General features: G+C 39.4%; 1 protein-coding gene across 1 annotated transcript in view; it reads left to right on the forward strand.

The window, feature by feature from the left end:
• Positions 1-1,127: 1,127 nt before the first annotated feature.
• Positions 1,128-16,047, forward strand: part of lrpprc (leucine-rich pentatricopeptide repeat containing) — a 73,208-nt gene continuing 58,288 nt past the window's right edge. The window contains exons 1-9 of the mRNA XM_053620164.1: positions 1,128-1,325; positions 3,474-3,670; positions 5,911-6,033; positions 7,661-7,782; positions 9,717-9,775; positions 11,618-11,704; positions 11,826-11,952; positions 14,070-14,214; positions 14,741-14,898. Coding sequence (XP_053476139.1) covers positions 1,150-1,325; positions 3,474-3,670; positions 5,911-6,033; positions 7,661-7,782; positions 9,717-9,775; positions 11,618-11,704; positions 11,826-11,952; positions 14,070-14,214; positions 14,741-14,898 — 1,194 coding nt within the window. The 5' untranslated portion in view covers positions 1,128-1,149. The remainder of the gene's footprint in view (positions 1,326-3,473; positions 3,671-5,910; positions 6,034-7,660; positions 7,783-9,716; positions 9,776-11,617; positions 11,705-11,825; positions 11,953-14,069; positions 14,215-14,740; positions 14,899-16,047) is intronic.

Consider the following 16,047-nt stretch of genomic DNA (forward strand, 5'->3'; position numbering starts at 1 on the left):
TGTGTGTGTGTATAATAAGAATACTACTCTAATAAATAATATGATGTACTATTTAGGCATACTATTTGAGTGCAGTAGTGTTTGATTATTTAAGTAAACTAAAACCCTATGTTATTTCCCTACTCTTGGCTAAGTGCTGTTTGTTGATTAATGAGAAATTGTACAGCCAGGAACTATGGTGGTAATATTGAGTATTAACAGTAATAGTAGGGGGCATGGTGGCTTAGTGGTTAGCAGTCACACCTCTAGGGTTGAGGGTTCAATTCCCGCCTTGGCCCTGTGTCTGTTTGCATGTTCTCCATGTGCTGCGGGGCTGGCATGTCCAAAAATATCCCTAGTGCATGAATGGGTGTATGAATGTGTATGTGATTGTACCCTGTGATGGATTAGCACCCCATCCAGGGTGTACCCCGCCTTGTGCCCCATGCTCCCTGGGATAGGCTCCAGGTTCCCCGCGATAAGCGGTATAGTAATTATAAGCGGTATAGAAAATGGATGGATGTAACAGTAACAGTAGTATAGTAACATAGTGCATAGGTAGTACGTATTCATTCAAATGTGCTTGTTAAATAAATAAACACTCAAAAACAGTGAATGAATGAATGTGCCAATGAAAAACGCATTATATAATACATATACACACAGGTGTATCTCAAAAATTAGAATATCATGGAAAAGTACATTTTCCCCCCATAATTTAATTTAAATATTATAGATTCATTACACATAAAGTGAAATATTTCAAGCTTTTTTTTGTTTTAATCTTGATGATTATGGCTTACAGCTCATGGAGATCAAAAATCCAGCATCTCAAAATATTGTACGCACTAATCTAACAGGGCCTAAGTAATGTCTAATGAACTTATACATTTCCTTTACGCCGTCAGGGGTGACATGCACATACAGAAACATGTCAAACGTAGCGAAAGTGATACGTTAAATAAACACCAAGTGCAACGAAACCCTCGTCTCAAACTACTAACTGGTCAAAAATGAAGAGTCTTACCAACGATCCCAATATCACAAACGCTTACTAACGTAAGCAGGCTGACCCCCCCCCCGATAATTTGCGTCAAATGGACTCGTCCAGTGCTCTATGACCTGTCACGTGGTACGGATGTCCTTCTTCCACTCTTTTGCAGGTTAAACATGGCTGCGCTCTTAAGATCTATTCGGCTGCTGAAACTCTCACCTTCTCCTTTGCTACGAGTAAAGAGAAACAGTCATGGACCTCCGATTAATCGCTTATACAGTAGAGCGGTCGGCGGGAGAGGAGTCGAAGCTTGTCCGAGACAAATCGCGTTAAGATGTGCGGGTGCGAGCAGGTAGGTTAGCATGCGGGATAGCCATGCTTGTTTGGGAACACGCAGTTGTCATTGAGCTTTTGGGGGACAATGCTGTGTAGGGCAGATTTACGGTAAAAAATCGTCTTGCATGTCAGTCCTGACCATTATATACATCATGTTAGTTCAGGGTTTGATTCAGTGCATTGTTTTATTTATGCATGCTACGTTAGAGATGGTATAATGGCCTATTTCATTCTGTGTGGTGTATTATAAGTCAACTATTGAGCCATGTGGGATTTAACTTAATGTGGGCCTTACCTGAACTCATGCAGGTTATGTACACTTGTATGAGGCACTTATAGCGTTTTTTTCCAAAGCACTTTACACTGTGTCCTCATTCACCCATTCACACACTCACACACCAATGGTAGCAGAGCTGCCATGCAAGGTGCTAACTTGCCATCAGGAGCAACTTGGGGTTCAGTGTCTTGCCCAAGGACACTTAGTCATGTGGGTCAGGAATCGACCTGCTAATCCTACGATTAGTGGACAACCTGCTGTACCACCTGAACCACAGCCGCCCCTGGATGTGAATTAATGGTGTCTACCCTCACAGTAGGTCTAACTCAGGGGTTCCCAATCTTTTCCAGGGCAAGGCCCCCCAAATGGCATTAACATTTGACTGAGGCCCCCCTTTTGCAAGATGTCTTTAAAACACATTAAAAATACAGAATTCTGAATATATCCCCCCTTTTTTTTAAAATTAATAATTACATCTTACATCTTTACATTACATTAGGAATTGATTGTGTATGTGTGTGTGGTTGTCTGAGAGTGAGAATTCATTTTTCACACCAAATTGTTGAGGCCCCCCTGGCGGCCCCCACTTTGAAAACCACTGTTCTAACCTACTATCCATCTATCCATCTATCTATCTATATATCTATATATCTATAAATATATAATATATATATATATATATATATATATATATATATATATATATACACTTTGTTTTTTAACAATTTTCTCGAAGACCAATGTGTGTTTCTTGAAGGAATACGTTAGTGATACGTTAGTGATGGTTGTTCCTGTGTTTTTTTTTTTTTGTTTGTTTTTTTTGTTTTGTTTTTTTATCAGGTCATTTGGTCAAGGTCGTTCATTCACCGTCTCACGCACGTGATTTTTTAATTTTTAGTATGATACTGATATTGCCACTCTGACTGTTCATGCTGTTTTTGAACTGATTCTGTTGCATGTCAGGTTACGCACGACCTCAGAGTTGCGTACTATGGCAATAGGCTTTAACACAAGATGTGACAAATCGATTTCAAGTCAGTCAACATTACCCGCGTTGATGGCATAAAACACACCAGTGACTTGAACAGGAAAATGTCCGATTCTAAACCCAAAAGAGATCTAGCGTTATAGGCCAGTATCCGACACCGGTGCTTGAATGACTGCTTCTGTAGTTTAAGGATGTGGCTGTAAGGACCAAATCTTACATGTTCCTGTCATTACTGACTCATTGGATATGATTTATATTAAGCCTTCCATTCGGTAAAGAATAGTTCATAATGTCAAATCCAGGGGGCACGCTGGCTTAGTGTTTAGCATGTTTGCCTCCCACCTTTGGGCTTAGGGGTTCGAATCCTGCTTGTTTGCGTGGAGTTTGCATGTTCCCCCCATGCTTTGGGGGTTTCCTCTGAGTACTCCAGTTTCCTCCCCCAGTCCGAAGGCATGCATTGTAGGCTGTAGGCATTGCCAAATTGTCTGCTGTGTGCGAATCTGCCCTGTGATGGGTTGGCACCCCGTCCAGGGTGTCCCCCACCTTGTGCCCCGAGCTCCCTGTGATAGGCTCCCGACAACCCTGTGTAGGGTAATAATGGAAATTGGATTTTATTTATTTATTTATGTATGTATGTATGTATGTATGTAAAGCTGCTTTGTAACAATGTTGCCTATTGTTGAAAGAACTATACAGATAAAATTGAACTGAATCGAATGTATTGCATGAGGCTAAATAATGGCTAAATAAGTGCATATGATATTAATAAAACACCTTCTGTGTTGAGTCGGTCTTCACCCTGCGCTCTGAGCCTTTCCTTACAACCTGGGATATACGAAGAAAAGAATTTCACTGTGCTGTAGTGTATATGTGATTAATAATGTCTTCTTCTTCTTTAGGTCTGCATGGTCCTCTCTGGGTCTGCGGTGTTTCAGTGCAGCCGTTGAGAGGAAAGATGAACCTAGTATCGCTTTACGCACCAAGCAGGCCCAGCAGTTCGACTGGGCTCTTGCTAAACTAGACAGCTCGGTCAGACGGACCGGTCGAGTCACCAAAACACTGATTCAGCGCATATTTCATGACATCTGTCGAACAGGTACTTGTAGGGATTGCCATAACCGTGGCACATGTTGTGGCTCACATTGTATGGAACATCACATATTAGATATTACAGTAAAACCCCTGTATCTGCGGTTTTAGTTACTGCGGGTTCACTTCACTGTAGTCAGAAAAAAATTAACTAGAAAATTCCAGAAATACAGTAAAGATTCATAAATTAAAGCGCCCCATTATGCTTTTTCAGATATTATCTTTCATGTAGTGTGTTATAGAGCTGTTTGTGAATGTAAAAAGTCTGCAAAGTTTCAAAAATCAAAGCCCACGACAAATGGAGTTATTGACTACGTTTACATGGACAGCAGTAATCTAATTATTAACCTTAGTCTGATTAAGATAATGTGATTAAGGTGTTTACATGAGTCGCTTTTAGAATACTCCAGTCATGTTCCTGTTTTACATGTTTTAGAACATAATTAGATTAACAGCCCGCATCATTACGTCACCGCGCCACAAATTTCATGTATCAACATACAGTTCGTCTTCGTTATGGTACCGTATACAGTTTTGGGTGTTTTTATTTATTTATTTTTTTTTAACGAAAGCTTTAAGTGCAGTTAATTATTTGTCATGCTATACGTGCTAATCGACAACTGCTTGAAGCCGTGGGCTGCATCTCAAACCGGGTAATTACCGTCTATATAGTAGCCGAGATACATGTATTTTTCCCCACTACAGGCCTATAGTAGGCAAGTATGCGGTCTGGGACGCGGCCGAGCTCTCTTGTTTGCCGTAAAATAAGAGATCATGTCCTGTCGCAAAATGCTTTGAAAACTCCCACACGACGTTCATAATGTGATTAAGGTGTTTACATGTCTGTAATACACGTCCATTATGCGACTAAAACAGGAGTACTCCACCTGTCTTAATTCGATTAGAGCTTAATTCGATTATGACCTTAATTAGATTAAGGTAAGTAAAAATTGCTGTTTACGTGGTAGTTTCTTAATCAAAGTATGGTCTTAATCGGATTAAGAGTGGATTATTGTTGTCCATGTAAACGCAGCTACTGTCTCCCAAAAGAAGGAACCGATTCTGAATAGCTGAACCGAGTCGTCAGTAATTCCAGACTTACTTCCTGTACTAACCTACATAGGTTTAAAAAAAAAAACGCCTCTGGTCTTCATTGGCTGCTCGTGAACGTGTACTTTGACCCGCCCTCAGACACTACAGTTGAGATTGTGTCCTGAAAGAGTTAGGTTCGTGTCTAGAAGACATTGTTTTCTGCGCTGCAAAACCACTTTGCGCGGACACCCAATGGATGAGTATGTAACATGTCGGTGGTTAGAATTCATTTTTAAAACGACACCACAGCAGTTCATCTCCGACTTTCGTTCATTTCACTGACAAATGCTTCTCAAATCTAGCTGAAGTCAAATTCTTATTCATTAAAGAATGGGCCGTACCATGTTTCGCCTCTGGATCACAACCTGTAAATATAATGAATTATTTATGTATGTATTTTCTAATGAGTGTTGTATACGTGTTCAGCTAGTGCACAGCTGTTAGGGTTTATTACTGAGCTGAAATGCATATATGGTAGTGGGCGTTTCCTTTCCAACACACGCTGTAAGCAGTAGACCGATCACAACAGACCCGGACATCTGACCAATCCGAGCAGAGCAGGCTCTCGTAAAGGAGGGGTTTAGAGTGAACGGATCCTTGAGCGGGTCGTTTGTGTCACTGAGGAAAAAGAGGTGATGCTGCAATGTAAATTATGAGAAAATTCAAGTGTGTTTTGACCTTGGATGCATGTAAACCTTTTGGATGACACTTTTAAGACAAAATTAGGCACCTTAATAGGGGCACTTTAAATTGGGCACCGTTCTCAGTAACGTGATGAAGTCCTGCCCTGGGATGTTAGTCATCCCTTTGTCCAGTGTAGAAGAAGAATGAAGATGAAGGGTGAGTACAGTACGGTAAATATTTTAGAGAGAGAGAGACCACATTCGCGTAACTTTTTTTTTATAATTGTTCTGTTTTATTATCAGTTATTATTGTTAATGTCTAATTGTGCCTAATTTATGAATTAAATTTAATCATTGGGTATTTAAGGTATCTAATGTTTGTTACTATCCATGGATTCAGGCATCCGTTGGGAGGCTTGGAAGCTCTCCCACGCGGATACGGGGGTCTTACTGTATACACTTTTTTTCAGTTAAACATGGTCTAGCCAAAATGGTGTCACCCTTTTAACATGTCTTTGATTTCTCTCACTAGGATACCCCAGTAGCAATCAGGCCCTGCTGCTGCTGAGGAGCTGTGGCTCACTGCTGCCCGAGATGCCCCTTGAAGAGCGCAGTCAGCTGGCCCACCGCATCTGGGAGAAGCTACAGGAGTTGGGTAAGAGGCTCTCTGCTTTATTCTGCTTTTATTCCCTGTTAGTGTTCTTGGAAAAGTAGCACGCTGCACAAAAAACGGCATCTTAGCCAGTTAAAATATCTTGAATATAGATAGTCAAAAAAGTCTAGCGATTCCGATTAAAAGATTACAAGAAACCAAATACGTGAAATATAATTAAACCTGTTTCTAGACATGTTTTATTAAATTCACTCTTCAAATAGTCTTATTTCTAGAACCAAGTGAAATTATCCACCAGATTATGAAAATATGTCTGTATAAAAAATACTGTATGTCTAGATGTAGGCTTAATAATCTTCTAATAGGAAATCAGACCTAGAGGTTTTTTTCCCCATTGTTGTGGGCCAAAATGCTTGATTTTTCCGGTGACAGACAACAATCAGTACACTATTATTATTATTATTATTATTATTGTTGTTGTTGTTGTTGTTGTTGTTTATATTATAAAACATTTTTTAAAAACTTTTCTGACCTCAAGAACCATTGGGCTCTCTTAAACTGAAAATCTATGAAATTCATTAGCATAAAATATAACAGTTTTAATTTTAAAGTGCCCGTTGTTTGTTTTTATGTACTCTTTTGCAATTTAACAGAACACGAGCCATTCATCAATTTTATAGCATGTTTTTTCACCAGTAACAAACCGAACCAGAGTTGACTTGAATGAGGACCGGGGGGAGGTATTTCACCAAGCATGCTAATAAAAGCTGGGCTTGTGTGAAATAGCCTCTCATGATTTAACGGGTCAATACAGGCTCAGTGGGTAACATCAACAAAGTTGATGTAGTCGGTGCAATTTGGTTCTGCTAATTCAAACCTGGAAATGGCCAACTGAGGCTTGTGCGTGTGATTTATAAACAGCGCTATTGGTGGAGTGAAGATATAACGATGTTGCGGCCAATGAGAGAGCTGCTTTTTCCACTCCGGCTGAACAACATCTTAGAATTAAATTATACGACAAGTATAGAAATGTTATTGCAAATAAACGCAACACCTCGGCAACTAACAAACCTCAAAGAAAATATAGGACATAATAAATGTGTAAGAACCCAAAAGCACATGCTGTCATAGTAATGCTGCAAGGCTTACAGTTAGCTTTGTTTGTGGAACTGAAACCGAAGGAAATTAGCCAGACTTATCGAGTTAGCTGGGTTTGGTTATATTTAAGAAAATATATTCATGCAAATAGATGTACAAAGGTTTTTATTTTATTTTTTTATTACCTTTCTGATTTTCTCTAGGCAGTCAGCAAAATCATGTTAAGTAAAATGTACTGCATTGCTCAAGGTGCGAGTTCTGTGCCGTAGTGGAATTCACATAGGACCAGCTGTCAAACTGTCATCAGTGCACACGTGTCATCTCTGACAGTGGAATATTGAAATGTTCAAAATGACGTTAATTTTTTTTGATGTAACCAGATTTGCTACAATGCCATAACCTTTTAACTACTTTTATATATTTGTCTGTTATATACTGTAACTGTGATAGGATTTCCTAAGCCATCACAACTGAAGGAAAAGTTTGAGTCTGGCCCCCCCCAACGTGGATCTGTGTGTGAGAAATATCCTGCAAGTTAAAAAGCTGTTCTTTTGTACGGTTTCTCTTCCAGGTGCCACGTACGATGTAAGCCATTATAACGCGCTGCTTAAAGTCTACCTGCAGAATGAGTTCAACTTCTCGCCCACTGATTTTCTTGGCAAGATGGAAGCGGCCAATGTGCAGCCCAACAGAGTGAGTGAAGTTTTGACAGATTAGATTTGTAAACTCACTGAGGAGTAGAGATGAACATACAGCAGGGGAAATAAGTATTGAACGTGTTCAACACTTTTTTGAGTAAATATATTCCCAATGAGGTTATTCACATGAAATTGTCACCAGAGTTTGGTATTAACTCAAGAAATCAACGCACATAAAGAAATCTAAACATTAAAGTACATAAATGAAGTTATGTGTAATAAAGCGGAATGACACAGGAAAAAAGTATTGAACACGCTAAGTGAAATTTATTTAATACTTAGTGGAGAGGCCTTTGTTTGTAATGACATTCTTCAAGATGCTTCCTGTATGAAGAAATTAATGGGCCGCAGTATTCAGGTGTGATTTTGGCCCATTCTTCTAAACATATTGTCTTTAAATCTTGTTCAATTGGATTCAGGTCAGGTGACTGACTGGGCCATTCTAACTCCTTGATTTTTTTCTCTGAAACCAATTGAGAGTTTCCTTTGCTGTATGCTTGGGATTGTTGTCCTGCTGAAAGCTCCACCAACGTCTCATATTCATCATCCTGGTGGATGGCAGCAGAATCTTATCAAGAATCTCCCGGTAAAGGACTCCATTCATCGTTCCTTCAGTTATAGGAAGTCTGCCAGTACCATGCGATGAAAAACAGCCCCATACCATGATGCTTCCACCTCCAAACTTCACTGTTGGTATAGTGTTTTTAGGGTGATGTGCAGTGCCATTTCTTCTCCAAACATGGTGTGTAGTATGACAGCCAGACTACACTCTCTCAGTATTTCATAGGCTTGTCCAAATGACTTGTAGCAAACTTTAAACGAGCTTCGACATGCCTTTTCTTCAGTAATGGAGTCTTGCGGGGTGAGCGTGAGCTGTGAAGTGCATTGCGTATTGTTTTCTCTGTGATGATGGTACCTGCTGCCTCCAAGTGTTTCTGGAGCTCTTTCCGAGTGGTCCTTGGGTCGTGGGCTACTTTTCTGACTATTCTGACTCCCTGGTTGGAAATCTTGTGAGGACCTCCTATGTGTGGCCGGTTGATGACGCAGTGATGTTGCTTCCACTTGAAGATAATGGCCCCAGTGGTGCTTACTGGAGGATTCAGAAGTTTTGAAATATGTCTGTATCCGATTCCATCAATATGTTTTGCAACAATAAGGTTGTGAAGGTCTTGGGAGAGCTCTTTGCTTTTACCCATCATGAGATGTTTCTTGTGTGACACCTTGCTAATGAAAAGCCTTTTTATAGACCATCAATTTACTAACCCAACTGATATTAATTTGCACAGATAGGAGGTATAATTATTTTCTAACTACTTATGGATTTCAGCTGGTTCCTTGCCTTACCTTTCCTTGGAGAACTGCTTTTTCTTAGTGTGTTCAATACTTTTTCCTGTGTCATTCCACTCAATTACACATATCTTCATTTATGGCCTTTAATGTTGGGAATTCTTTATATTTCCGGATTTCTTGAGTTAATATTGATGTCTGGAAAATTTCATGTGAATAACCTCATTGGAAATATATTTACTGAAAAAAAATGTTGATGCTTTCAATACTTATTTCCCCCACTGTATCAGCAGGTTGAGTTACTGTATGCTAGGTGATTAAAGGTATAGTTTTCCGTTCTAGGATTTAGGAAGCAGCGGAGCCCTGTCCTAATTTAGATCAAAACTATTGCAGACCTGCTAACCTTTTATGCTTTTTGTGTTACCTGTGCATTTTAATATCAGAGTACACTGCAGACAACAATGCTGCTTGTCTGTTTTAGTTAAGATTTAGATGTATGTACAGTATGAAACATCAGCTTCATTGAGCCCCTAACTCAACATTTATGCTTAGTAGTGGTTGTAGTAGCAGTAGTAATAGTAGTTTTTATCTCAGCCTTTGAGCTAGAGTTGGCTAAACTGAAAAATAATCTTTTTGTGGCAGGTGACGTATCAGAGACTGATTGCAGCGTACTGTCAAAATGGTGACATTGAAGGCGCGAGGTGAGACTGGATTTGCAACTCCCACTGGATGGTCGTTTTTTTTTTGTGTGTGAATGAAACTACACTATATGGCCATAACTACGTGGATGCCTGACTATCGCGCCCATACAGTGGTGCTCGAAAGTTTGTGAACCCTTTAGAATTTTCTATATCTCTGCATAAGTGTGACCTCAGATTTTTATGCCATTTTTACACAAGTCCTGAAAGCAGACAAAGGAGAAACCAATTAAACAAATGAGACAAAAATATTATACTTGGTCATTTATTTATTGCGGAAAATTATGCAATATTCTATATCTGTAGTGTCCAAAGTATATGAACCTTTAAGATTAGTAGTTAATTCGAAGGTGAAATTAGTCATGTGTCTAGACCATCTCTGAAGTGTCTGGACTCCACCAATCCACAGTCAGTCAGACGGGTACAAATCAAAGAAATTCAAGACCCTTGTTACCATCTGCATGAGTGATTGACCAACAGAGATCACTCCCAGAGCAAGACGTGTAATAGTCTGTGAGGTCACAAAGGAACCCAGATTAACTTCTAAGAAAGGCCTCTCTCACATTTGGCTAATGTTCATGACTCCATCAGGAGAACAGTGAACAGTGGTGTGCATGGCAGCGTTGCAAGGAGAAAGGAAAACACTGCATTCAAGCATAAGAATCTTATCCTATCTGTGAAACATAGTAGTGATAGTTTTATGGTTTGTGCCTATGATTTGCCATCCTAGATGGAACAATGAATTCTTAATTAAACCAATTAAAAATGGCAGAACATCTGTCCATGATCTGAATCTCAAGAGAAAGTGGGTCATGCAGCAAGACACCGACCCTAAACACACAAGTCGGTCTACAAAAGAATGGTTAAAGAAGAATAAAATTAATGTTTTGGAATGGCCAAGTCAAAGTCCTGACCTTAATCCAGTAGAAATGTTGTAGACAGACCTGAAACAGTTCATGTGAGGAAACCCACCAACATCCCAGAGTTGAAGCTGTTCTGTACTGAAGAATGGGCTGAAATTCCTCCAAGCCGATGTGCACGACTGATCAACAGTTACCGGAAACGTTTAGTTATTGCTGCACAAGCGGGTCACACCAGATACTGAAAGCGAAGGTTCACATACTTTTGCCACTGACAGATATGTAATATTGGATCATTTTCCTCAATAAATAAATGACCAAGTATAATATTTTTATCTCATTTGTTTCATTGGGTTCTACTTTTAGGATTTGTGTGAAAATCTGATTGTTTTTAGGTCATATTTATGTAAAAATATAGAAAACTCAAACTTTTAAGCAGTGCTGTATGTGGTTCTTCTCCAGACTGTTGCCACAGAATTGGAGGCACACAATTGTCTAGAACGTCCCTGTATGCTGCTGTATTACAATTTCCCTTCACTGTAACTAAGAGGTCCAAACTTGTTCCAACATGACGATGCCCCTGTGCACAACGAGCTCCATGAAGACATGGTTTGCCAAGATTGGTGTGGAAGAACTCTAGTGACCTGCACAGAGCCCTGACCTCAACCCCACCTCACCCTACATCAGTACCCGACCTCACTAATGCTCTTGTGGCTGAATAATGAGCACAAATCCCCATAGCCAGGCTGTGAAATTTAGTGGAAAGCCTTCCCAGAAGAGTGGAGGTTATTTTAACAGTAAAGGAGGACTAAATCTGGAATGGGATGTTCAGCAAGCACATATGGGTGTGATGGACAAGTGTCCACTTACTCTTGGCTATATAGTGTATAAATGAATGCTCTGTAGAGTGTCTGCTTGCTTTGCCTTTGTCACCTAACTGCAAACACTAGAATTCTCAGTCATGACCAGAGCTCTCTGTCTGCAGTAAAATTTTGGGCTTCATGAAGAGCAAAGACTTGCCCATCACCGAGGCAGTGTTCAACTCTTTGGTGACGGGCCACAGCCGAGCCGGGTAAGTCTTCTTTCGGTGGCCAGCATTTATATGTTTATATATTCCCCATCTGTCTATAATGTAAACACTGCTACCTTTTTTTTTGTTTTGTTTTGTTTTGTTTTGTTTTGTTTTTGCACAGAGACATGGAGAGTGCAGAGAACATCCTGTCTGTCATGAGAGGGGCGGGTATTGAGCCAGGCCCAGACACTTACCTCGCTTTACTCGTGGCTTATGCTGAAGTGGGAAACATGACCAAAATCAAGGAGGTGAGGTATTAGTCATTCCGTATTGTAATTAAGAAGAGGATTTTGACTTTGAATTAAACACTGGTGTCACCATTTACTGATTTAGATACAAATTTGAGTGTCATTATAGGGCTTGAAGAAATAGAAATTTTTTTGTCTTATGCTTGAGATTGCCATTCTTAGTTGCAATTTTCTGACCAATTTTGTAAGAAATCATGAGTATATTTATTAAATGAGTCTAGCAGACTATGGGGCATCTTGTAGTACTGCATCTTGTCCTGAAAAAAAAAAAACCTAGGGATGCACCGAATGTTCGTCAACCGAAATTATTTTATAAATATATAAAATATATATAAATAATAAGTGAAAAGGTCGGATAAATTCGACCGAACAATGACGTGTTTGATGACGCAACCAAATAGCCTAGCAACCGGAGTGAGACGCGCGAAATTCACGACCTCCACTTCCGGCAGCGTGCTCGGAGAGATGAGGGGGCGCGCATGCACGATCTACGTGCACGAGCTACGTGCTCTTCGGATGTTGACAACCGTGACATTGGTTACTGTGGACACATGCGTTTGTTTTGTTTCTATTCCGGAGTATTCTGTCACGTCGCGAGACATAAGGGAGTAGAGTACGGAAGGAGGTAAAGACATATTTATTTAAGGGCAGGCGGACAAATCCAAATCGTAATCCAAAAAACTTAGTCAAGACAGGCAAAGGGTCGGGCAATCGGCAAACAGGCATAAACGAGGCAAAGCAGGAATCAAAGTCGTGGTCACAGAAAACAGGGTCAAAACACAAAACAAGAAACGTGAACTAGTACTATGGACTGGGAGCAGAAACACCAGCGGGGACTAAATGAACTAATCTATAGTTTAAACTAACTAAATCTGTCAAGGAACATAATATTAACAACGTATCTAACTATACTATATCCACTATAATACTCCGCGAGGTGTACAGGGACGCGAGCGGTATATATCCCCAATATAATCAGCCGTATATAACCGAATAGAACCATTTTTTGCACTCTTGTCAATGCACTTTTTTGTTGTAGGCTACAGAGTGTTCCATTCTTTCAGCAGTGAGTTATAGGCCTAACATAGGCTATTCAAGGGGGGCTCAAAGATGACCACATAAAAATATTTTTATTTTACTCATTTATTTATTTAAAGTTATATTGTGCCTTGTCGGTAGCCTATGCCTGCTGGAATGAAAAAAAAAATGTTCAGTGTTAAATAAATATTTTGAAATTGTAGTTTTTGTAATTGATTTTTTTCTTTGAAAAGCAAGACAAAATAGTAAAAAGCACATTTTGACTATTTAATTTATGCAATGGTGAAAAAAAAAAGGCAAAATAAATTGAAAAAACGCGCCAAAACGTGTTCGTATTCGGCCTTTGGCCAAGTTTTTCATTATATTCGTCTTCGGCCAAGAATTTTCATTTCGGTGCATCCCTAAAAAAAAAAAACCCATCACCACTGTGGTTTAGTATAAAACTCTAATTGTATTAGGGAGCCAAGAGCTCAGTGTGTCCTCCCAGAGTTAAAGGAAATCAGGAATCAACAATATTAATGCTTAGTATTTAACTAAATACTATTATAAATTATTTAAATCAGTCGTAATTTCCTGTTCAGCAGAGAGCAACACATAACTCACTTTGTAGCATATTTTCAGCTTTGTAGTTTTGGGTGGGGCAAGTACAGCCATGGCTTACTCACTTCCATTTAGTTCAGTAATTCAGAGTTTAATATTCAGTACATAATATTAAACATTTCCTTTGGACAAATTTGTTGCTTCGCACTTCAAAAGGATGTCTGTCTCTTTTTTTTCTTTTTCTTTTTTTTTTTAATTTAAAAAAGCGTTCACAATTTAATCCACCTGATGCCGTTTCTCAGGTGTGTGCACTTGTGTCTGTGTGAGGTCATGTAGTACAGCATGTATGCTCATTGTTCAGTACGAGGGGTCATGTAATGTAATGGCTACTCATGTGCAAATGCTGCAGAATTGAGGCTGCTCTTGAATTGAATTGCATTGAGAAACAAATCAAGCTAGCAATTTACTATTTATTTATTTATGTAAGTGTGGTCCTGCATTCTTGTTGTATCGTGTCTGCCGTTTTTCCTGAATCACAGACTCTGAACACAGCGCAGAGCAAAGATGCCAATCTGATGGACCGAGACCTGATGCAGGTGGTGTTCAGTCTGGCTAAAGCTGGCCATCAGCAGTACGTGCCTGAAATAGTGGAGTGCATGCGGCATGAGCGAGGCTACGTGCCAGGTACAGTCGTGTTGGCCTGTAACGTTGAACACCTTTCTGACTTCTTTGTCATTTTTTAAAAATGTATTATTCAGTCCCTCCAGGATTTTGCGAACGCCTCTCTTTAAAACACACTTTTTTATTTTTATTTATTTATTTATTTTTAAACGTTTTTAGGTTCATTAATTACACCGATTTTAATTTGGATTTGAATTAATTTGAATTAATTGAATTTGATTAATTTTGAATTGAAATGTTGAAATTTTATTTTTTTTTCCAGTTATTTTCAGTATTCTTTTTTTTAAAAAATATATATTAGAGAGCCCAATGGTCCTTGCAGTTAGAAAAGTAATACAAATGTGTACAAAATCCTGTATGGATTGATTATTTTTGTTGTGGAGCATTGAAAATCATTGTAAATTTAAAAAATCAGAGATATATGACTGAAGTATAGATCGTAATAGATATATGATAACAGACTGTCCTGCATTGATATTGTTACTCTTGTTGTGCAGTTTCTAAATTGTGTGTTTGTGTGTGCATGTAGATGCAATGAACCTGTGTTTGAGCCTGACCACGCAGGGCCTCGAAGACACTGCATTTACTGTGCTGAAAACCTTCCCTGGTCTACACACAGAGTTACAAGACGGTGAAACTCTAAACATGGGCAACTTCTTCCTCCGTCACTGTGTGAATATGAATAAGGTGAGGACCTCCACATGTTATTAGACATTCTACAGTCAATAGCTTCTGTCAACATGGTTTAAAGTATTAGTCTGCTACTTAAAACACATTATACAGCAGTTATTTCTGCCAAAACACACTTTGATGATCCTCAAACCTTTTGGGAGAATGTTCTGTTGACTGATGAGTCAAAAGTGGAACCATTTGGAAGACAGGGGTCCCGTTACATCTGGTGTAAACCAACACAGAATTACACAAAAAGATCATCATACCTACAGTCAAGCATGGTGGTGGAAGTGTGATGGTGTGGGGATGCTTTGCTGCTTCAGGGCCTGGGAGACTTGCAATAACTGAGGGAAAGATGAATTGTGCTCTTTACCAGAAAATCCTAAAGGAGAATATCTTTTCTACAGTCCGTAATTTGAAACTCAAGTGCAACTGAATTATGCAGCAAGACAATGATCCACAGCATAGGAGCAAGTCCACCTCTGAATGGCTCAGAATAAGCTAAATGAAAGTTTTGGAGTGGCCTAGTCAAAGTCCTTACTTGAACCCAATGGAGATGCTGTGGCAGAACTTTAAACGGGCAGTTGATGCTCGAAAACCCTGCAATGTGGCTGAAATAAAGCATTTCTGCAAAGAAGAGTCAGCCAAAATGCCACCACAGTGCTGTGAAAGACCGATCTCCAGTTATCGGAAGTGTTTGGTTGCAGTTATTGCTGATAAAGGTGGCACAACCAGATTTTAAGTTTAAGGTTGGGCAGTTAGTTTTTCACTTAGGTGATAGGTGTTGCATAATTGATGTATTTTTTATTTTTTTGCTTCATTAAAGAAAACTGTGTTGCGTTTATTCAGGTTGCCTTAGTGTCATATTGTATTTCGCTTGAAGATCTCAAACAAAAAACCCCAGAATAAATCAGGATGGGGCAAATACTTTTTCACAACTCTGTATGCAAGTTAGCAAGTAGCTAACAAACCATCCTGCTTTCTACATGAAATGACCTGATGACACTTCCAGGATATTCCCGCTTAACTTAAACCAGCCAGAATAAAGTAGCATGGGGGGGGGGGGGATCTCCAATCAGAAAAGACCAGCCTCACATTTCTCTTGCCAGTGATTGTAAATGGAAGTTATAATAATAGTAAGAGGCTAATCATGAAGCTAATTTA

The sequence above is a fragment of the Ictalurus furcatus genome, chromosome 3 (assembly GCF_023375685.1).
Source record: "Ictalurus furcatus strain D&B chromosome 3, Billie_1.0, whole genome shotgun sequence".
Classification (NCBI taxonomy): domain Eukaryota; kingdom Metazoa; phylum Chordata; class Actinopteri; order Siluriformes; family Ictaluridae; genus Ictalurus; species Ictalurus furcatus.